The sequence below is a fragment of the Ranitomeya imitator genome, chromosome 1, assembly GCF_032444005.1.
Source record: "Ranitomeya imitator isolate aRanImi1 chromosome 1, aRanImi1.pri, whole genome shotgun sequence".
NCBI lineage: Eukaryota > Metazoa > Chordata > Amphibia > Anura > Dendrobatidae > Ranitomeya > Ranitomeya imitator.
Window position 1 is genome coordinate 520,668,183 of NC_091282.1, and position 24,713 is coordinate 520,692,895.

Sequence of the window (24,713 nt, forward strand, 5' to 3'; positions counted from 1 at the left end):
TATACAAAAAAGTTGCACTCTATCGTGCTAAAGCATGTCAATATAAAATACCGGTATATGAAATATGAATAGCTATACAGCTTGTGAAAACTAGAAAAAAATGAGACGCTTTGCACACAGTTTGACTGAGTTATGTCTGCCCATCAACCATCGTCAAGGTGGTCTCAGAAAAAAACTGATGGGTTCCTATACATGTGAATATCTCTCTTAGGCTGGGGTCAAACTACAGCGTAATACGGACGAGTGATATGCGATATCACTATATCCTATGGGGAAACTCACATTCCCGTTTTTTTCCTTGGCCGTTTTCAGTGTGCGAGTGAAATCGCAGCATGCTGAGATTGTCACCGACACTCGGCCGAGACTTGTCTCACTCGCACCCATATAAGCCTATGGGTGTGAGTGAGACAGCGCACATCACTCAGATATCATCCGAGTGATGTGCGTTATATGCTGATGCAATGGAGGAGATGGAGAAAGTCATTTCTCCGCCTCCTCTGCAGCTGTGCTCTGATTCGCTCTGAGCGAGAGGCTCCCACTCACAGCAGAGCAGGAGCCGAGGGTTATTAGCATATCGCATCCGATACGCATGCATATCGCATGCAATACACTAGTGTGACCCCGGCCTTAGTCTGATGTCTGAATTCCTGGGTGAATGTGGACACCTCTCTCAGCAATACCTGCATTTAAAGCGTCTCTTTTTTTTCTAGTATTCAGAAGCCGTATAGCTATTCACGAGCACTCCGCCCTTCAACATGTGGTGATTTTAATTACAGCAGGTTCCTATCTACCCATAAATGCAGGCATTGCTGAGAGAGGTGTCCACATTCACCCGGGAATTCAGATGTCAGCCTAAGACAAGCGTCACACCTAACGTATCAAAATACGGTCCATTTTTTTACGGCCGAGATTCACTGAAATGTTCCCGAACAGTGATCCGTATGTCATCCTTGTGCAATGCGAGGATACAATTTTTTCTCAAAAAAGTATCCATGTGTCTTCCGTATGATGAGATTTTCTCGCCGGCTTGCAAAATGGACATATAATCGATTCATGGGCTCAAATATTCGTGAAAACATATATATAGTCTATATATTTCATACTGTCACGCACGCGCCCAGACTGAATGGCGCGGGCATACGGGGGTGGTTTGTGGCCCCACTGTGCCACAAACCATACTACCCTGGAAGGGGCGTGACTGACAGCTGCCTGGGTTTTCACTGGAGCCTCTGATGGTGAGGTCAGGCTTGTGCAGCAGGCAGCTGCCAGGTGCTACTCCAGGGTGGTGTCTGGCTGTGGCTGCTGATCCCACTAAAGAACGGAGCGGGCACGGCTGGCACTCTGGCTGACAGGCGGGCACGGCTGGGACACAGGCAGGCAGACGGATACAACAGAGACACTGGCGAGCAGGCGGACACGGCTGGCTCTCTGGTAGGCAGGCGGGTACGGCTGGAACATAGGAAGAACCGGTAGGGACCGGTCTGCAGGCAGGTATGAGAAACAGGTAGGAGCCTGTACAGACAGGAGGACTAAGTAACAAGTAGAAGGTGGAACTAAGAGAAGAGAAGGAGAAGGCAGAGCCAAGGGTGGAGCCGCAAGAGGCGGAGCCAAGGGCGGAGATGCTGGAGGCGGAGCCAAGAGCGGAGATGCTGGAGGCGGAGCCAAGAGCGGAGACGCTGGAGGCGGAGCCAAGAGCGAAGATGCTGGAGGCGGAGCCAAGAGCGGAGACGCTGGAGGCGGAGCAAAGAGCGGAGACGCTGGAGGCGGAGCAAAGAGCGGAGACGCTGGAGGCGGAGCCAAGAGCGGAGACGCTGGAGGCGGAGCCAAGAGCAGAGACGGAGCCAAGTGCAGAAACACAGGAGGGGAGCCAGATAGAACCGCAAAGAGCAGAGCCAGATAGAACCGCAAAGAGCGGAGCCACAGAGCAAAGCCAGAGAGTACGAAGCAAGGACTGAGTGCAGAGCCGCAAGAGTGCGGAGTGTAAGCAGACTGAGAACACAAGGAAAGACAAAGCAGGGAAGGAAGCAACAGACAAGGAGACCGAGAAAAGACAAAGTACAGACAAGGCAATGGAACAAGACACAGGGACAAAGACACAGGGACCAGGATATTCTGCCTCCTGGAGGGCAGACTACAAGATCAAGGCAATAGCACAGAGAAAAGCCTCCAGAGAGGGAGTAACTCAGAGCAAGGCCAGGCAAACTCAGCAGCTAAACACTAACTGAGCTAACACATTGCACAGGCCCAGACCACAGGGTGGAGCTGCACTATATACAGGAGGTCTCTTGATAATTGGTCAGGAACTGATTAGACAGATGCACCTGATTCCTATAAGAACCAGAGAGTTCAGGCGCCGGCCCCCTATACACATAGCCATGAGGCATGCACAGAGCAGAGACACAGAACATGGAGCTGGCATGAAACAGAAACCACATCATGGCCTGGAGCAGTGGGTAAGATTGTGTGAGAGATGTGAGGCCATGCTGTGATGCCAGCAGAGTTGTTACACATACAGAGCTAGATAGCAGAAAAGCCGGTAATTCTTTTGTCGGCTTTTGCTAAATCATTACCGAACCCGACAGGATATGAGACATGGTTTACATACAGTAAACCATTGCATATCCGTTATATTTTTATATATCCCTCCATAATAATGTTAGTAGTGTGTGTGTAAAATTTTGGAGCTGTAGGTGCTAAATTAAAGGATTAATTCACGGAAAAAACTGGCGTGGGCTCCCGCTCAATTTTTTCCACCAGAGAGGGAAAGCCAGTGACTGAGGGCAGATATTAATAGCCTAGAGAGGGACCATGGTTACTGGCCCCTCTCCGGCTAAAAAAATCTGCCCCCAGCCACCCCAGAAAAGGTTCATCTGTAAGATGTGCCTATTCCGGCACTTAGCCTCTCTTTTCCCACTCCCCTGTGGCATTGGCATATGGAGTAATAAGGGGTTAATGTCACCTTGCTATTGTAAGGTGACATTAAGCCTGGTTAATAATAGAGAGGTGTCAATAAGACACCTATCCATTATTAATCCAATAGTATGAAAGGGTTAAAAATACACACACAATAAGAATAAAGTATTTTAATGGAATAATTAAACACACGGGTTTAACATCTTTATTGCATGCTCAATCCAAGTGAAGCCCTCATTCTCCTGTAAAAAATTCCAAAATAAAAAAGCAACAATATCCCATACCTGTCCGCCATACCGTCAAGCCCCACGCTGTGAATCCATCTCAAGGGGTTAATTAAAGGGACACTGTGACCCCCTCCAGCCGTTATAAACTAAAAGAGCCACCTTGTGCAGCAGTAATGCTGCATTCTAACAAGGTGGCTCTTTCAGTTTTTGGTGTAGTTATTGCCAAAATAAAAGAGTTTTATAATTTTGCCAAAATACCTTTCTTTTGACAGGTAGGCAGGTCTTAACCCCCCTGCTGGAAACGCCACACTGCCGTCACTCATATCTTCTGGGGCACCGCCCCCTACGCGCTGTTTTCCTATGAAATCCGGCGCCTGCACTGTTTAGTACTGGCTGGTGCAGGCGCAGTGAGCTCTGGCCGTCTGACCTCACATGCAGTCTTGCAGACTGCGCCTGTGCGGCCGCCCTGCTTGTTAATCCCAGCCCCGCACTCTGCATAATGCATAACACAGTGCGGGGCTGGGATTCACTAGCTGAGTGGCCGCACTGGCCGCACAGGCGCAGTCTGCAAGACTGCATGTGAGGTCAGACGGCCAGAGCTCACTGCGCCTGCCCCAGCCAGTACTAAACAGTGCAGGCGCCGGATTTCATAGGAAAACAGCACGGAGGGGGCGGCGCCCGGTGCCCCAGAAGATATGAGTGATGTCAGTGTGGCGTTTCCAGCAGGGGGGTTAAGACCTGCCTCCAGGTCTAAAGAGAGGTATTTTGGCAAAATTATAAAACGCTTTATTTTGGCAATAACTGCACCAAAAACTAAAAGAGCCACCTTGTTAGAATGCAGCATTACTGCTGGACAAGGTGGCTCTTTTAGTTTATAACGGCTGGAGGGGGTGACAGTGTCCCTTTAAGGTGCTAATGCGACCGGCCGGGCTGTAAACCACGGAGGAATGAATGAAAAGCTGCCTGCACAGCCTCCCCGCCTGACCGGACATGAACTGATTAATGTGGGAAAGTTTCTCAATATTTTCCCATGCTATCAGTTCACCGCGTCAGGCGGGGAGTCAGCGCATGCTCAGTTACTACCGCTGACGTCACTTAGGCTGCGCTGACTCCCCGTCTGACGCGGTGAACTTGACAGCATGGGAAAATGTTCAGAAACGTTCCCACACTACAGAGTTCATGTCCGGTCAGGCGAGGGGGCTGCACAGTCAGCTTTTCATTCATTCCTTCGTGGTTAACAGCCCAGCCGGTCACATTAGCACTAGTGTTGAGCGATACCGTCCGATACTTGAAAGTATCGGTATCGGATAGTATCGGCCGATACCCGAAAAGTATCGGATATCGCCGATACCGATACCCGATACCAATACAAGTCAATGGGACACCAAGTATCGGAAGGTATCCTGATGGTTCCCAGGGTCTGAAGGAGAGGAAACTCTCCTTCAGGCCCTGGGATCCATATTAATGTGTAAAATAAAGAATTAAAATAAAAAATATTGATAAAATTACCTCTCCGGAGGCCCCTGGACATCACCGCTGGTAACCGGCAGCCTTCTTTGCTTAAAATGAGCGCGTTTAGGACCTGAGAATGACGTCGCGGCTTCTGATTGGTCGCGTGCCGCTCATGTGACCGCCACACGACTAATCAGAAGCCGCGACGTCATTCTCAGGTCCTAAATTCCTAGAATGAGGAGTTTAGGGCCTGAGAATGACGTCGCGGCTTCTGATTGGTCGCGTGGCGGTCACATGAGCGGCACGCGACCAATCGGAAGCCGTGACGTCATGGAAGTCCCTAAACGCGCTCATTTTAAACAAAGAGGGCTGCCGGTTACCAGCGGTGATGTCCAGGGGCCTCCGGAGAGGTAAGTATATCAATATTTTTTATTTTAATTCTTTATTTTACACATTAATATGGATCCGATACCGATTCCCGATACCACAAAAGTATCGGAACTCGGTATCGGAATTCCAATACCGTAAGTATCGGCCGATACCCGATACTTGCGGTATCGGAATGCTCAACACTAATTAGCACCACTCCGGGTTGTAAACTATTTAACCCCTTGAGATGGATTTACAGCGTGGGACTTGACTGTACGGCGAACAGGTATGGGATATTGTTGCTTTTTTATTTTGGCCTTATTTACAGGAGAATGAGGGCTTCACTTGGATTGAGCGTGCAATAATGATGTGCCTTTTCTGGGGTGGCTGGGGGCAGATGTTTTTAGCCGGGGGGGGGGGGGGGGGAGGTGCAATAACCATGGTCCCTCTCTAGGCTATTAATATCTGCCCTCAGTCACTGGCTTTCCCTCTCCGGAGGAGAAAATTGTGCAGGAGCCCACGCCAGTTTTTTCTGTGAATTAACCCTTTAATTTATCACCTACAGCTCCAAAATTTTACACACACGCTACTAACATTATTAGTGAGGGACATATAAAATTCTAATGGATATGCAATGGTTTACTGTATGTAAACCATGTCTCATATCCTGTCGGGTTCTGAAATGATTTTACAGAACCCAACAATTGAATTATTGGCTATTCTGCTATCTCTCTATGAAATATAAATATAAATATATATATATATATATATATATATATATATGTGTGTGTCAATGACACACATATATATATATATATATATATATATATATATCCTATACTATGTGTAGACATTTATTTTATCTATTCTATTCTAACCTGTCAGTGTGATTTTACTCTTCTATAGCACACCGGTGTGTATTTCTCAGAAGTCACACTGATGATCCATGTGGTGTGCGAGTTTTTCTCACACCCATAGACTTGCATTGGCGTATTTCGGGCGTAATACGGTGACAATCGCAGCATGCTTCGATTTCCCTCGCACGTATAATACAGCCAAGAAAACAGCTGATGGGAGCTGCCCCCTAGATTAACATTGGCCCGAGTGCTATGCGATTTTTTTATCGCATAGCACTCGTTCGTATTACGCTTTAGTGTGACTCCGGCCTAAGAGAGGTATTCACATGGATAGGGACCCATCAGTTTTTTCTGAGACTTGATGATGATTGATATACAGACATAACTTGGCCAAATTGTGTGCAAAGTGTCTTTTGTGTCTTATTTTTTTTAGTGTTCAGAAGCTGTAAGGCTAATCATATTTCATATATTTCATATTGACATGCTGTAGCACGATAGAGTGCAACCTTTTTTGTATATTGTACATAGAGGTAGCTGCTCCTGGTATGCACCTATTCACACTAGCTTGGATGTGCCAGTCAGTCTTTTATTTCTATTGATTGACATCTGTCACACTAGACCATGTTTTAACGATTTCAGTATCGGAGAAAATATGTTTATTTCATCTTAGAATGAGTTATTGCCTGTTGGCTTAAGACAAAAGAACCAGACGAACAAAACACCAACGGGACCCTTCCAGAGAGAAGCCCTGCTAGGCCATTTAGAAAAACAAGCCAAAGAAATGAAAGACCGAGAAGATTTGGTCCCTTACACTGGAGAAAAAAGAGGTACGAATTGTGTCTACTGGCAACATTGATGACAGCTATGAGGCTGGAGTCACACACAACGTATAAAAATACGGTCCGTTTTTTACAGACCAAATATGCAGAAATGTTCCCTGAACAGTGATCCGTATGTCATCCGTAGGCAAGGTGTGGCTGCGTATTTTGCGCATGTAAACCTCCTTATGGCATCAATATGGCGAGATTTTCTCGCCGGCTTGCAAAATGGACATAGAATGGATCCATGGGCTCAAATATTCGTGAAATATAATATACAGTCTATACATACAGTACAGATGGACACACCTTCTCATTTAAAGATTTTTCTGTATTTTCATGACTATGAAAATTGTACATTCACACTGAAGGCATCAAAACTATGAATTAACACATGTGGAATTATATACTTAACAAAAAAGTGTGAAACAACTGACATTATGTCTTATATTCTAGGTTCTACAAAGTAGCCACCTTTTGCTTTGATGACTGCTTTGCACACTCTTGGCATTCTCTTGATGAGCTTCAAGAGGTAGTCACCGGAAATGATTTTCACTTCACAGGTGTGCCCTGTCAGGTTTAATAAGTGGGATCTGGAACCATCAGTTGTGTTGAGCAGAAGTCTGGTGGATACACAGCTGATAGTACTACTGAATCGACTGTTAGAATTTGTATTATGGCAAGAAAAAAGCAGCTAAGTAAAGATAAACGAGTAGCCATCATTACTTTAAGAAATGAAGGTCAGTCAGTCCGAAAAATTGGGCAAACTTTGAAAGTGTCCCCAAGTGCAGTTGCAAAAACCATCAAGCGCTACAAAGAAACTGGCTCACATGAGGACCGGCCCAGGAAAGGAAGACCAAGAGTCACCTCTGCTTCTGAGGATAAGTTTATCCGAGTCACCAGCCTCAGAAATCGCAGGTTAACAGCAGCTCAGATTAGAGACCAGGTCAATGCCACACAGAGTTCTAGCAGCAGACACGTCTCTACAACAACTGTTAAGAGGAGACTTTGTGCATCAGGCCTTCATGGTAAAATAGCTGCTAGGAAACCACTGCTAAGGACAGGCAACAAGCAGAAGAGACTTGTTTGGGCTAAAGAACACAAGGAATAGACATTAGACCAGTGGAATTCTGTGCTTTGGTCTGATGAGTCCAAATTTGAGATCTTTGGTTCCAACCACCGTGTCTTTGTGCGATGCAGATAAGGTGAACGGATGGACTTTACATGCCTGGTTCCCACTGTGAAGCATGGAGGAGAAGGTGTGATGGTGTGGGGGTGCTTTGCTGGTGACACTGTTGGGGATTTATTCAAAATTGAAGGCATACTGAACCAGCATGGCTACCACAGCATCTTGCAGCAGCATGCTATTCCATCCGGTTTGCGTTTAGTTGGACCATCATTTATTTTTCAACAGGACAATGACCCCAAACACACCTCCAGGCTGTGTAAGGGCTATTTTACCAAGAAGGAGTGTGATGGGGTTCTGCGTCAGATGACCTGGCCTCCACAGTCACCAGACCTGAACCCAATCGAGATGGTTTGGGGTGAGCTGGACCGCAGAGTGAAGGCAAAAGGGACAACAAGTGCTAAGCATCTCTGGAAACTCCTTCAAGATTATTGGAAGACCATTCCCAGTGACTACCTCATGAAGCTCATCAAGAGAATGCCAAGAGTGTGCAAAGCAGTCATCAAAGCATCTCTCCATTATTAACCTGGCTTAATGTCACCTTACAATAGCAAGGTGACATTAACCCCTTAATACCCCATATCTGTGCCTTTTCTAGGGTGGCTGGGGGCAGATGTTTTTAGCCAGGGGGGGTAATAACCATGGTCCCTCTCTAGGCTATTAATATCTGCCCTCAGTCACTAGCTTTCCCACTCTGGAGGAGAAAATTGCGCGGGAGCCCACGACAGTTTTTTCCGTGATTTAACCCTTTATTTTAACACCTAGAGCTCCCAAATTTTGCACACAGACACTTCTTACATTAGTAGTGAGGAATATGTAAAAAAAAAGGGATATTAAATGGTTTACTGTATGTAAACCATGTCTCATATCCTGTCGGGTTTGATAAGGAGATAGCAAAAGCCGGCAATTGAATTACCGGCTTTTCTGCTATCTAGCTCTGTATTAAATATAAATATATGTGTGTGTGTGTCAATGATATATATATATATATATATATATATATATATATATATATATATATACATATACATATATATATATATATATATATATATATATATATATATACAGTCATGGCCAAAAGTATTGACACCCCTGCAATTCTGTCACATAATACTCAGTTTCTTCCTGAAAATGATTGCAAACACAAATTGTTTGGTATTATTATCTTTATTTAATTTGTCTTAAATGAAAAAGCACAAAAAGAATTGTCCTAATGCCAAATTGGATATAATTCCACACCAAACATAAAAAAGGGGGTGGACAAAAGTATTGGCACTGTTCGAAAAATCATGTGATGCTTCTCTAATTTGTGTAATTAACAGCACCTGTAACTTACCTGTGGCACCTAACATGTGTTGGCAATAACTAAATCACACTTGCAGCCAGTTGACATGGATTAAAGTTGACTCAACCTCTGTCCTGTGTCCTTGTGTGTACCACATTGAGCATGGAGAAAAGAAAGAAGACCAAAGAAATGTCCGACGACTTGAGAAACCAAATTGTGTCTACCGCGCGCAGTGTCATCAAGAAGTTTAAAGCCCATGGCACTGTGGCTAACCTCCCTAGATGTGGACGGAAAAGAAAAATTGACAAGAGATTTCAACGCAAGATTGTGCAGATGTTGGATAAAGAACCTCGACTAACATCTAAACAAGTTCAAGCTGCCCTGCAGTCCGAGGGTACAACAGTGTCAACCCGTACTATCCGTCGGCGTCTGAATGAAATGGGACTGTATGGTAGGAGACCCAGGAAGATCCCACTTCTTATCCCGAGACATAAAAAAGCCAGGCTGGAGTTTGCCAAAACTTACCTGAAAAAGCCTAAAACGTTTTGGAAGAATGTTCTCTGGTCAGATGAGACAAAAGTAGAGCTTTTTGGGCAAAGGCATCAACATAGAGTTTACAGGAGAAAAAAAGAGGCATTCAAAGAAAACAACACGGTCCCTACAGTCAAACATAGCAGAGGTTCCCTGATGTTTTGGGGTTGCTTTGCTGCCTCTGGCACTGGACTGCTTGACAGTGTGCATGGCATTATGAAGTCTGAAGACTACCAACAAATTTTGCAGCATAATGTAAGGCCCAGTGTGAGAAAGCTGGGTTTCCCTCAGAGGCCATGGATCTTCCAGCAGGACAATGACCCAAAACACACTTCAAAAAGCACTAGAAAATGGTTTGAGAAAGCACTGGAGACTTGTATGGTGGCCAGCAATGAGTCCAGACCTGAATCCCATAGAACACCTGTGGAGAGATCTAAAAATGGCAGTTTGGAGAAGGCACCCTTCAAATATCAGGGACCTGGAGCAGTTTGCCAAAGAATAATGGTCTAAAATTCCTGCAGAGCATTGTAAGAAACTCATTGATGGTTACCGGAAGCGGTTGGTCGCAGTTATTTTGGCTAAAGGTTGTGCAACCAAGTATTAGGCTGAGGGTGCCAATACTTTTGTCTGGCCCAGTTTTGTGTGAAATGATCAATGTTTTGCTTTTTGCTTCATTCTCTTTTGTGTTTTTTTCATTTAAGAGAAATTAAATGAAGATAATAATACCAAAGAATTTGTGTTTGCAATCATTTTCAGGAAGAAAGTGAGTATTATCTGACAGAATTGCAGGGGTGTCAATACTTTTGGCCATGACTGTGTATATATATATATATATATATATATATATATATATATATATACTTATATACCTATACTATGTGTAGACATTTATTTTACTGTATCTATTCTAACCTGTCAGTGTGATTTTACTGTACACCGCACTGAATTACCGGCTTTTCTATAGAACACTGCTGCTTATTTCTCACAAGTCACACGCACGGTCCGTGTGTAATCCGTATTTTTCTCGCCCCCATATACTTTCATTGGCAGATTTTTTGCGCAACACGCTAACAATCGCAACACGCTGCGATTTTCTCAGCCCGTAAAATACAGCAGAGAAATATACGTCAGATAGGAGCTGCCCCATAGAGAAACATTGGTCCGTGTGCAATGCGTTGTTTTTGCGCCTCTCATATGTACGTATTTCTCTCTAGTGTGACCCCGGCCTGAGAAGAGAAAATATAACACAACCCTTTTATTAAAAGGCATTGTGTACAGTCGACTTTGCTTGTGCAGGAATGAACATTTGTTGAAAGAATAACTTTACCATTCTTTCTGTCCTGTGATAAAGCAAGGTCATGACAGCTAAAAGTCCCATATGTTGTGAGCCGAGAACAAGCCTTCTCTGCAGCTGTTAAATCTTTGTAGGGATAACAACTCAATAAGATGGTGAAGGATTTTGGTAGATTTGCGAAGCAGTAAAATTCATCCCTGTTCTCTGCAGGTTATATTTGGCTTTGATAAATGGTTGTTAGTCACAAAACAGGACTGTCCCTTTGTTCCCTTGCCTGGTGGCAATCACTTGAGCTTTCATAACTCCTCCATAGAAGACAAAAATAGACACTATGGAACATTCCCGTCTTTTTGCTATGCATGTGTTCTTATCTCTTCTGCTGAGGATCCCACAGTTCTCAAAGCTTTCATTGCTCTTATCTTGCTTTTAAATGCTCTTTAAATGTTTCTAAAATTTCTTCAAAGCTTCTGCATTTTTTATGTCTGTAAAATTATTATTATTTAAAGATTCTAGATTCTTTGCTCAAATAGCTTTTTTTTTTCCAAAATGAGGGCATGGACTCTCAATTCTCGAGTGGGTGAGTTAAGAGATGCGATTGGGATTTTTGTGTTATGTTCTCACATATACAGCAAGTACTACTATCTCAATAATGTGATTTCCTGACCCTCCTCCATTGGCCTCTGCATCCAGAAAGAAGCTGAATGCAGAGGTGGCCAGGCATATTCACTTCTCTGGGAGTTAGCCAATAAAGTGCAGTAGATTCTGTGACTCATGCTCCTTGTGATTGCCAAGGGGGATGGTAATACTGTTCCATGAAAAATGCCCACAATAGCATGCCCACAGGAAAAATGTCCACAGAAAAAAGCCCACAGACATGAATGCCCACAAGGAAAGTTGCCTACATGGAAAATTGCCCCACACAAAAAATTGCCCACTTGGAAAATTGCCCACATGGATAAAATAACAGCAGTTTATTAACCCCTTCACAACATCCGCCCAGGGGTGAACCTAGCCTCTCTGCTGCCTGAGGCGAACGGAAAAATGGCGCCCCCCCCACACAGTCCCTGCTGGAGGGGGGGGCGGGAAGGAGGGAGGGAGGGGGGGGGGCGGGCACTTGACCCCGGAGTTTTATAAAAAAAAACAAAACCTAGCAGCGCAAATCCAGTTACCATATAAGCCGACCCGAGTATAAGCCGACCCCCCTAATTTTGCCACAAAAAACTGGGAAAACTTAATGACTCGAGTATAAGCCTAGGGTGGAAAATGCAGCAGCTACCAGTAAATTTCAAAAGTAAAAATAGATACCAATAAAAGTAAAATTAATTGAGACATCAGTAGGTTAAGTGTTTTTGAATATCCATATTGAATCAGGAGCCTCATATAATGCTCCATAAAGTTTGATGGGCCCCATTAGATGCTCCATATTAAAATATGTCCCATATAATGCTGCATAAAGGGTAATAAGGGCCCCATAAGATGCTCCATAGAGATATTTGCCCTATATAGTGCTGCACAAGCGCTATGGCCCCATAAGATGCTCCGTACAGTCACTTGCCCCATATAATGCTGCACAAGTGTTATGGCCCCATAAGATGCTCCGTACAGTCACTTGCCCCATATAGTGCTGCACAAGAGTTATGGCCCCATAAGATGCTCCATACAGTCACTTGCCCCTTATAGTGCTGCACAAGTGTTATGGCCCCATAAGATGCTCCGCACAGCCACTTGCCCCATATAATGCTGCACAAGTATTATGGCCCCTTAAGATGCTCCGCACAGCCACTTGCCCCATATAATGCTGCACAAGTGTTATGGCCCCATAAGATGCTCCGCACAGCCACTTACCCATATAATGCTGCACAAGTGTTATGGCCCCATAAGATGCTCCGCACAGCCACTTGCCCCATATAATGCTGCACAAGTGTTATGGCCCCATAAGATGCTCCGTACAGCCACTTGCCCCATATAGTGCTGCACAAGTGTTATGGCCCCATAAGATGCTCCGCACAGCCACTTGCCCCATATAATGCTGCACAAGTGTTATGGCCCCATAAGATGCTCCGCACAGCCACTTGCCCCATATAATGCTGCACAAGTGTTATGGCCCCATAAGATGCTCCGTACAGCCACTTGCCCCATATAGTGCTGCACAAGTGTTATGGCCCCATAAGATGCTCCGCACAGTCACTTGCCCCTTATAGTGCTGCACAAGTGTTATGGCCCCATAAGATGCTCCGTACAGCCACTTGCCCTATATAGTGCTGCACAAACGTTATGGCCCCATAAGATGCTCCGCACAGCCACTTGCCCCTTATAGTGCTGCACAAGTGTTATGGCCCCATAAGATGCTCCGTACAGTCACTTGCCCCATATAATGCTGCACAAACGTTATGGCCCCATAAGATGCTCCATACAGTCACTTGCCCCATATAGTGCTGCACAAGCGTTATGTGTTATGATCCGGTGACCTTGGAGCCGCATGGAACTTTCTCTGGAGTTGGTGTAAACTGTACTGACCGCAAATCCTGAACTTAACACCGCAACTAGAAGTAGCCGTGGGGTGTGCCTAACAAATCCTAGACACATCGACACAGCCGGGAGGACTAAATACCCCTATAGATGGAAATAGGAATTCTACCTTGCCTCAGAGCAGAACCCCAAAGGATAGGCAGCCCCCCACAAATATTGACTGTGAGTAGTAGAGGAAAAGACACACGCAGGCAGGAAACAGGATTTAGCAAGAGGCCACTCTAGCTAAAATAGGAGAGGATAGGACAGAATACTAAGCGGTCAGTATTAAAATCCTTCCAAAAATATCCACAGCAGAAAATACAAAAAATTCCACCATCTAACTAAAGATGTGGAGCGTATATCTGCAACTCCAGAGAATCCAACAAGACCGAGAAAACTAAGCTGGACAAGAGAAAACAAATGAATAGCACAGAATTATTAAGCACACAGCATGTGTGCCACAGAAACAAAAACCAGACACTTATCTTTGCTGAATTGGCAGCAAGGCAGGAGGAACCAGACAAAGATCCAAAACCTCCCAGAACCATGGACAACTGGCAAGGACTAATGAATCCTGCACACCTAAATACCCCAGTCAGAACTGCAATCAGCAGAAACACCTGACTAGGACTGCAACTCAGGGACAACTGCATTACCACCTACAACCACTGGAGGGAACCCAAAAGCAGAATTCACAACAGTTATGGCCCCATAAGATGCTCCGCACAGCCACTTGCCCCTTATAGTGCTGCACAAGTGTTATGGCCCCATAAGATGCTCCACACAGCCACTTGCCCCATATGCTTTTGCTGCGATAAAAAAAAAAAAAAATCACATACTCACCTCTCTTCACTCAGGACCCCAGCACTTTCAATATTTACCTGCTCCTCGTGCGGCTCCGTCTTCGGCACTGATGTTCAGCAGAGGGCGCGCACTGACTACGTCACCGCGCCCTCTGACCTGAGCGTCACAGCTAGAGGACGCTGAAGACGGAGCCGCACTGGAACGAGGAGAGTTAAATATCGTGCACACATGCATATATCATACATACACACACATACCGTACACACACATACCGTACATACATGTACTGTACATACACACAGATACACATACCGTCATACTTACATGCATATACCATACATACACATAGATACACATACATATACTGTACATACACACAGATACACATACCGTCATACATACGCGCATATACCGTACATACACATACATATACCGTACATGCATTCAGGTACACATACTCTTACCGTACATACATATACAGTTATATACACAAAGTATACACATACCATACACACAGACATACACATACATACCGTATATACATACAAATATATCGCACATACAGATACACACATATTATACACACAGACATACACATATACTGTACATGCATACACAGATACACACAGAAGCATACACATAGATACACACACACACACTGTACATACACAGATGCACATACATACATATACAAGCGTATACATACACACATACTAATCCTGTATAGGTGATCAGAGGAGCCTTGGAGGAGGTCAGTTCAGCTGGAGAGGGCTGCAGACCTCACTGTGGGGGATGGGGCACACAGCAGACTGATAACAGCCCCCCTGGTGCTGCTGTGCTGTCCCGTGCAGTGAGCTCCTCCCCATCTCTTCACAGTGAGGACCGAGATGCTGCAGCCTGCTGGGGACAGAGCAGTGGAGGAAGAAGACACACTGTAAGTCCTGCTCGTCCTCCACTGCTGTCCCTGTGTGCTGTGCGGCGGGGCCCCTGACTGTACTGTAAGGGAGGGAGTACTCACCAGTCACCAGAGACGCGCTATAACGTTTCAGGGGCAAGAACGAGAGTGGACCCTCTGGACCGTGGTAGACCTACCCCTGGGCGAGTAGACCAGATGTTAACCAACCCCTATACAGGGGCTGTCAGGAGCAGGCCCAGAGGTTTCCTATCCACGGTAGCAGATACCAAGAGGGGCGGCTCAGGAAAGGGAGAAAACAAAGGATGAGGCAAAAACAGAAAACCTGAACCGAGGACTACGGGACCGGAGACTGAGGACTCGGGAATGAAATGACAGGCTGGAGTAGTGGAATACCGGAGACGGAGCTGTAGGGAGAGAGGAGAGATGATGAGTGAAAATGGGAACGATGAACTGGAACAGAAGGAGAGCAAAGACGGAGCTGAAGGGAAAGGGGGAGAACCAGCACGAGACACAGAGACACAGCAGCAACGTGACCGGAGGCAAAAGCTAAAGCTAAAGACACTCAGGCACCTCCTAGCAAAGGAGGCGGCCTGAAATAGTAGGCACTCTACCTGGATTGGCTGCAGCACACCGGAGAGACACATCCGGTATCAGGAAACCAGGAAGGAATGCCTAACGCAGGATCCTGCGCACCTGCGCAGGAGCAGTATGTCTAAGACGTGGAGGAGGGGCCCGCCGAGGACGAGCGTACCGCCCACCGGAAGCCGGGCTGCAGGAACGAGCAGCAATGGAGGAAGACGGACCAGCGCGCCGGGACCTGGAGAACGAGCGGCCGAGAGGAGCAGCGGCGACAGCAGGAGAAGAAGCGGGACCAGCGCGCCGTGACCTGGAAGACGAGCGGCCGAGAGGAGCAGCGGCGACAGCAGGAGAAGAAGCGGGGACAGCGCGGCGGGACCCAGACAAGGAGCGGTGAGTAGCGGTAGCGGCCGTAACAGTACCCCCCTCCTTAAAATCCCCTTTCCCAGTCCCGGAGAGGAATTTGTTAAGAAGACGAGGAGCATTGATATTCTCCCGAGGCTCCCACGATCTCTCCTCAGGACCAAAACCCCTCCAATCCACCAGGAAAAAATCTCTCCCACGAACCTTCTTCATGGCTAAAATATCCCTTACCTCAAAAATGTTATCGGCACAGACAGACTGAGGAGAGGCACCAGAAAAAGGATGGAAGCGATTAAGAGTAACAGGTTTGAGCAAGGACACATGGAAAGTATTGGGAATACGGAGCGAGGCAGGCAACTTCAGCTTGTAGGCGACATCGTTGACTTGACTCAGAACCTCAAAAGGACCGATGTAGCGGGGACCAAGTTTATAGGATGGAATCTTGAGCCTAATATAACGCGAGGAAAGCCAGACCTTATCGCCAGGAGAAAATGGAGAAGAATCTAAACGCCTCTTGTCGGCATGTCTCTTCATCTTAGCAGAGGCCAAATTGAGGGCCTCTTCAACTTCACCCCAGATTGCAGAGAATCTAGAAGATAAAGAATCTGCTGCCGGAACTCCAGACACGGAAGAAATTGGGAGGGGCATATTCGGATGCTGACCGAAGACAATGAAAAAAGTAGATTTAGCGGAGGACTCGTTAGAGTGATTATTATAGGCGAACTCGGCCCAAGGCAAAAGGCTGACCCAGTCATCTTGATGAAATTACGAAGATAGGAAGCCACAATTTGATTCGTACGTTCCGCTTGGCCGTTAGTCTGTGGATGATAAGCAGACGAAAAATCCAGCGACACCTTCAAGAGTTTGCATAACGCCCTCCAAAAATGTGACGTAAATTGAACTCCTCGGTCAGACACGATGTTTTGAGGAAAACCATGGAGTCTGAAAATATTGGAAATAAAAATTTTCGCCAACTCTGGAGCCGAAGGTAGTCCAGGCAGAGGAACAAAATGAGCCATTTTAGAAAACCGATCTACGACCGTTAGGATGACAGTACAACCAGAGGATTTCGGTAAATCAGTAATGAAGTCCATGGCGATATGTTGCCACCGACAGGAAGGTACGGGAAGTGGAAGCAGACTCCCCCGAGGTAATTGTCTTGGCACCTTGTACTTAGCAAAGGAGGGACAAGAGGCGACAAAGTCTTTGATATCCTGGCGTAGCGAAGGCCACCAGTAGTAGCGAGAGATGAGAAGGAAGGTCTTCTTTATTCCGGCATGACCTGCCAATTTAGAGGAATGACCCCAACGAAGCACTCTCATCTTGTCATCCTCCGTCACTAGTGTCTTACCCGGAGGAGGGCGAATCATCTTAAGAGGAGCCACCGTGACGACTTTGCAGGGATCCAGGATATGCGCAGGTTCTTCGTCAATGTCCTCTGGCTGAGAAAGTCTGGACAGAGCATCTGCCTTGACATTCTTGTCACCAGGCCGAAAACGGAGCACGAAATCGAAGCGAGCAAAGAACAGGGACCATCGAGCTTGCCGTGGATTAAGTCTGTGCGCAGTTTGAAGGTAAGCCAAATTCTTATGGTCAGAGAAAATCACAAAAGGATGAACAGCTCCTTCAAGAAGATGCCTCCATTCTTCCAAAGCTAGCTTTATGGCCAAGAGTTCACGGTCCCCAATGGTATAATTACGTTCAGAAGCAGAGAACGTTTTAGAAAAGAAACCGCACGGAACTAATCGACCCATTTGAGACCTTTGGGAGAGTACTGCTCCGGCACCCGTGGAAGAGGCATCCACCTCGAGAACGAATGGTTTATTAACCTCTGGATGGTGAAGTACTGGAGCGGAAGAAAAGGACTTATTCAGGAGTACAAAGGCATTCTCGACCTCCGTAGTCCAAGTCTTCGGGTTGGAACCTTTGCGAGTGAGAGCAGAGAGAGGCCGAATTATGGAGGAGAAATGGGATATGAACTGCCTGTAGTAGTTAGCGAAGCCGAGAAACCGTTGAACGGCTTTTATTCCATAGGGACGTGGCCAATGGAGAATTGGCATTCACCTTTTCAGGATCCATCTTGAGGCCGGCATCCGAAATGATGTATCCGAGAAAAGGCAAAGACGTTTGTTCGAAGAGACACTTCTCATACTTGGCATAAAGGCGATTCTCTTTTAAACGTTGCAAAACCAAACGAACACTTCTTCTGTGGGACGGTAAGTCTACAGAAAAGACCAGGATGTCATCAAGATACACTACAACACAGGAGTAGAGAAGGTCACGGAAGATGTCATTAACGAATTCTTGGAAGACCGCAGGAGCGTTGCAGAGACCGAACGGCATAACTAGGTATTCATAATGACCGTCTCGAGTGTTAAATGCGGTCTTCCATTCATCACCGGCTCGAATTCGGACAAGGTTGTAAGCACCCCGAAGATCTAATTTAGTGAAAATTCGCGCTCCTCTAAGTCGATCAAAGAGTTCCGGAATGAGCGGCAGAGGATACTTGTTCTTGATCGTAATGTTGTTCAGACCTCTGTAGTCGATACAAGGACGAAGTGACCCGTCTTTCTTCTTGACGAAGAAGAATCCCGCACCTGCGGGAGAAGATGACTTTCGGATAAATCCTCTGGACAAATTTTCTTGGATATACTCGGACATGGCTTTTTAGTCTCAGCCGGAGAGAGTGGGTAAATTCTTCCTCTAGGCGGAGTGGAACCGGAAAGGAGTTCGATCGGACAGTCGTAGGCACGATGCGGAGGAAGAGTCTCAGCCTCTGTCTTATCAAAAACGTCTATGAAGGACCAGTACGGAGAGGGTAAACCGGAGGGAACGGAAACTGCAGAGGGCGGAGCCACAGGGCTAACAGACAAGAGACACTGTTTTTGACACGTAGATCCCCAACGGAGTACGTCACCAGACCGCCAGTCAAGAGTAGGTTCATGCATTCGGAGCCAAGGCAACCCTAGAAGCAAAGCATGAGCGAGGTTAGGGAGAACATAGAAAGTGATCTTCTCACGATGTAGGGCCCCGATCCATAATTCAATCTCTTACATAACCAAGGTGATGGCATCCTGCAAGGGTCTTCCATCCACTGAAGCGATCAGACGAGGAGAGTCCAAAGAGAGAACTGGAACGCGAAGCCTCCGAACTGCCTCAAGACTGATAAAATTGCCTGCCGCACTCGAATCCACATACGCTACTTCAGAAAATCATTTCTGATTAAGAACAAACAGGACAGACAGACACAAGGGTTGAGAGGAATCAGAAACACCTACGGAGGCCTCTCTTACCTGTCCTAGGCGGAGGAGTTTTCCGGTCTCTCGGGGCATGCTCGCAGTAGATGGGAAGCGCTACCACAATAAAAGCAGAGTCCCTGGGAACGTCTCTCCCGACGATGCTGCTCAGCCAGCTTGACCCGATCTACCTGCATAGGTTCTGGTGCAGAGGCCGAAGAAGACAACGAAGACCGCGGACTCCCTGACCTACGGACAGATGGTGAAGGACGAACAGACCTCCTCTCTCTAGTGGACTCACGAGTTCGCTCCTGGAAGCGAAGGTCAATGCGTGTTGACAGAGAAATGAGATCTTCTAACGAGGTCGGAGTATCCCGTCCTGCCAACTCATCTTTTATCCGACTAGATAGACCTCGCCAGAAAGCGCCAACCAGGGCCTCATTGTTCCACCCTAACTCGGAGGCTAAGGTGCGAAAGCGGATGGCATACTGAGCGACAGTAAGGGAGCCCTGTTGCAGGTTGAAAAGCGACTCGGTCGTGGAGGCTAGGCGCCCGGGCTCATCAAAAACCCAGCGGAAGGTCTCAAGGAAAAAGGCTAATTGCGAGACTATGGGATCATCCCGCTCCCACAGGGGATTGACCCAAGCCAAAGCCTCACCCTCTAAATGCGAAACCATGAAGGCCACCTTGGCCCGATCGGTAGGGTATTGTTGGGGGAGGAGTTCAAAGTGGAGGCGGCATTGGTTAAGAAATCCCCTACAAAGCTTGGGATCTCCGCCAAACCTAGGAGGTTTGCCAAGACGCGGTGACGGATGGGATGAAGGAGCAAGATTAGAGTCTTGCGTACTTTGAGCAGAAGCCGTGGAAGCAGACTGCAAATTAAATAAACGGTCGTCTATGGAAGCCATATAAGACAGCATACGTGCCTGCGTATCCCGCTGCTGAGAAAGCTCTTGCTGCAGGCCTGCAATCTGAGAAGCGATAACTGGGTCGGAGGTTTGCAAAGAAGTCAGACGGGACTCCATGTTCTTTAAGAAGGACATAATGCGCTGTTGATTTTCGCGCAGATGTGCTAGCTCCTTCTGAGCAGAGAACGCGGCACCTGTGGAGTCCATGGCCTGAGTGTACTATAACGTTTCAGGGGCAAGAACGAGAGTGGACCCTCTGGACCGTGGTAGACCTACCCCTGGGCGAGTAGACCAGATGTTAACCAACCCCTATACAGGGGCTGTCAGGAGCAGGCCCAGAGGTCTACTATCCACGGTAGCAGATACCAAGAGGGGCAGCTCAGGAAAGGGAGAAAACAGAGGATGAGGCAAAAACAGAAAACCTGAACCGAGGACTACGGGACCGGAGACTGAGGACTCGGGAATGAAATGACAGGCTGGAGTAGTGGAATACCGGAGACGGAGCTGTAGGGAGAGAGGAGAGATGATGAGTGAAAATGGGAACGATGAACTGGAACAGAAGGAGAGCAAAGACGGAGCTGAAGGGAAAGGGGGAGAACCAGCACGAGACACAGAGACACAGCAGCAACGTGACCGGAGGCAAAAGCTAAAGCTAAAGACACTCAGGCACCTCCTAGCAAAGGAGGCGGCCTGAAATAGTAGGCACTCTACCTGGATTGGCTGCAGCACACCGGAGAGACACATCCGGTATCAGGAAACCAGGAAGGAATGCCTAACGCAGGATCCTGCGCACCTGCGCAGGAGCAGTATGTCTAAGACGTGGAGGAGGGGCCCGCCAAGGACGAGCGTACCGCCCACCGGAAGCCGGGCTGCAGGAACGAGCAGCAATGGAGGAAGACGGACCAGCGCGCCGGGACCTGGAGAACGAGCGGCCGAGAGGAGCAGCGGCGACAGCAGGAGAAGAAGCGGGACCAGCGCGCCGTGACCTGGAAGACGAGCGGCCGAGAGGAGCAGCGGCGACAGCAGGAGAAGAAGCGGGGACAGCGCGGCGGGACCCAGACAAGGAGCGGTGAGTAGCGGTAGCGGCCGTAACACGCGCCATACAGGAGGACAGAGACAGCAGCCAGTGGGCGCTCTCCTCAGTCTGGTGAGGAAAGCGTTCATTGGCCAGCGTCTCTCCCTGTATGACACGCCCCCCCTTTTGAACTCCTGCACTTCCTGCGCCGCTCTCTCCCCAGCTGAGGGTGTTGGCAGGATTACAGGAGCGAGTGACAGGGGCCCGATGCTACATGATACGGGGCCTGCCTACAGGTGCCACCCTCCACCTCTCAGCCCCAGAGCAGTGGCATTGGCGGTATGTCCACTCCTGGCTGGGGCCTCTAGGGGCCGGGTACTATAGAATCTGCCGCCCCCTATCTTCTGCCGCCTGAGCCAAAAAGCTCAAATCGCCTAATGGTAGCAGTGTCACTGCATCCGCCGTACATGTATGGTGCATGTCGGAAGTGGTTATATGGAGCTGGTTCCCGCAGTGAACCTGCCCCATACCCGGCAGATGATGGCTTTGTATTTTAGCCGGGATCTGTCTCTAACAATTGCAGGAGGAGCAGTGCTCCAGCGATGATTAACCTGTTAAATGCCTCTGTCAATACAGCAGGAGGAAAAGCTAACGCGGTCTTAAGAAGCGCTGAGGCAAAATGGGACAAGGCAATTAAAAAGTACAAACCTTTATTAAAACACGCCACCACTCTGTCAATACAGCAGCATTTAACACGCTCTGACATGCACGCATGCTTTATTTTCTCTTCCCATCAGCACAGTCATGACAGCCGGGGGTCAGCTGATGTCATTTCAAAGCTCCTTGTGGCCGGGCTTCAAAGGAGACCGTGATTTCTGCTATATACAGCGCAAATGTTTTAAAACTATGGAAAGCGAAAACAAAAACCTAAAAGATCAAATCACCCCTCTTTTCCCAATCGAAAATAAAGATATTAAAACAATAAAAAAAATACACATACCGTATTTTGCGGATTATAAGACTTACTGGACCATAATATGCACCCCAAATTTTAGGGAGGAAAATAGGAAAAACTTTTTTTATTAAAACGGTGGTGCGTCTTATAGTACGCTTTTATGGTCACTTCCCAGGGAGGGAGGCTCGCTGCAGCGGAGTGGGGTCCCAGGAGGCAGGTTCGTTGCTGCAGGATGCTGGCAGTGGCGGCAGAAGTGGAGCGATTCTGCAGACTCCGGGCTGGGAGGAGAGGGTGTTCGGCATTGCAAAACTGCGGGCCTTGGGCTTTCAGAAAATGTCGGGAGTCCCCGCACTTCCCATACTTTTCACTGCAGTGAACATCTGGAAAATGGCTGCCAGAGGCTGCACTTGCGCAGCTTGAGTTCTTGGGAGTCGGCATCTCAATCTGCGCATGTGCTGTCTTGTGCGGCCATTTTTCCAAAGTCCACCACAGTGAAAAGGACTGGTAGTGCAGGAACATCTGAGATTTTTTAAACGCTTGGAGCTCGCCGCAGCCTTTCATCACCAAACACCCCCCTTCCCAGCCGGGGCCCGCAGCATCACCCCACTCCTTCCACCGCCGCAAGCTTGCTACAGCAGCAACTTCGCTTCACTGTAGCTGCCCCCCTGTAAGCTACATTCGGATTATAAGACGCAACCTCATTTTTCCCCAAAAATTCTTTGGGAAAAAAGTGTGTCTTATAATCTGAAAAATATGGTATGTGGTATCGCCGCATTCAGAAAAGTCCAATCTATCAAAATACAAAAACAATTAATCCGAACGTCAAAGATGAGTTTTTCTGGTCGCCGCAATCCCACAGAAAAGGCTATAGCAATCGATCAAAAAGTGACATCTATCCCAAAATATTAATAATAAACATGTCGTTCCATCCCGCAATAAATAAACCATCGCACAGCTCCATCTGCCAAAAAATAAAAATGTTACGGGTCTCGAAAAATGGTGACACAAACTCCTCCCAATTTTTTTTTTTGCAAACTTCTGATTTTTGTTCACAACTAAAATAATTTTAAAAATTGGACATGCTGGATATCAATGAAATCGCATTGATGAGGATAATAATATTGCATGGTCATTTTTATCAGAAAATGAAACCATAAAAACAATTCCAAAAAGCAATGTTGTAATTGCTTTTTATTTTCACAATTTCACCCACTTGGAATTTTTTTCCCATTTCCAGTACACTGTGTGGTAAAATAAATGATGTAAAGTATGACTTATCCCCAATAAAACAAGCCCTCATATGTGAATGTGGACAGAGAAGTAAAAGAGTTATGGCTCTGGGAAGAACGGGAGGAGAAAACGGAAACGCAAAAACGGAAATTGGCCGCAGAGTGAAGGGGTTAAAGAGGGCTAAGGCTGTATTCACACACAAGAAATTGGGCACATGCTGGTACAGTGATAATAAGATTATATCGGTACAGCTGGGTCACGCTTAACACAGACTCGGGAGCGATATAACCTGTTACAGGTCTTTGAGGGTGGAGGTGGTATATGTTGTTTATTTTGTCCATGTTGGCAATTTTGTGTGTGGTCAGGTTTCCATGTGGGCAATTTTCCGTGTGGGTAATTTTCCGTGTTGGCAATTTTCCTGTTTGCATTCATGGCTGTGGGCATTTTCCCGTGGCCATTTTTCTGGTCACCAGTGAAAACACAGGATAGAGAGGAGCAATAATGGCTGTGCTATAAAACCACTTTTATTACTGGTCACTGGAAAAATCAGAGTAAAAATGGATTAATGAAATTATAAAACAAGAAAAGACATATCTGAATGAACACGTTTTTTGATTCTGCACTAGGATCTTCTTCAGTTTCAGAAAGATGGGGATCAGGCCCCCCCCCCCCGCCTCCCCTTTCTGTAGATGGGGGAAGGTCCCAGAAGTGGTAGGACCTGCCTCTATCAGATAATTATTACATATCCTATGGATATGCTACAAATGTTTAAGATCTACAACCTCTGAAAAGAATTATGGAATCACCGGCCTTGGAGGATGCTCATTCAGTTGTTTAATTTTGTAGTAAAAAAACAGATCACAGACATGGCACAAAACTGCCACATTATTTATTCCGTTTAGCGAACATCATAAAAAAATTAAAAAACACAGCAAAAATGACGCTTTTTCATCATAGGGAATCACAAAAAAAATAAAAAGAGATCAAAAAGTCATATGAAAAGAAATATGATATAAATGAAAACACCAAACCATCCCACAAAAAACTAGCCCTAATATGGCTCATTCAGCAAAAAAATAAAAAAGTTATAGTTCTCAGAATAGGACAATGTAAAAACAAATTAATTTTGCTAAAATGTTGTTTAGTGTGTAAAAATAGCCAATCATACAAAAAACTATATATTTTTGCTTTCTTGGCCTTTTTTCAGAGAATATGAATGATAACACCAAAACTTTTATCCACTCATAATGACAACCCAAAGCAT

The 24,713-nt window shown here is 46.6% G+C and overlaps 1 protein-coding gene across 4 annotated transcripts in view; it reads left to right on the forward strand.

Moving 5' to 3' along the window:
- The window catches only part of TMOD1 (tropomodulin 1), a 147,972-nt gene that overhangs the window by 43,222 nt on the left and 80,037 nt on the right, over positions 1-24,713 (forward strand). For all 4 annotated transcript variants that reach the window (XR_011320853.1, XM_069766764.1, XM_069766747.1 and 1 more), the window contains exon 3: positions 6,489-6,645. Coding sequence is in view for 3 of the 4 variants with exons in the window: in XM_069766764.1 (XP_069622865.1) it covers positions 6,489-6,645 (157 nt within the window). In the remaining variant the exon portion in view is untranslated. The remainder of the gene's footprint in view (positions 1-6,488; positions 6,646-24,713) is intronic.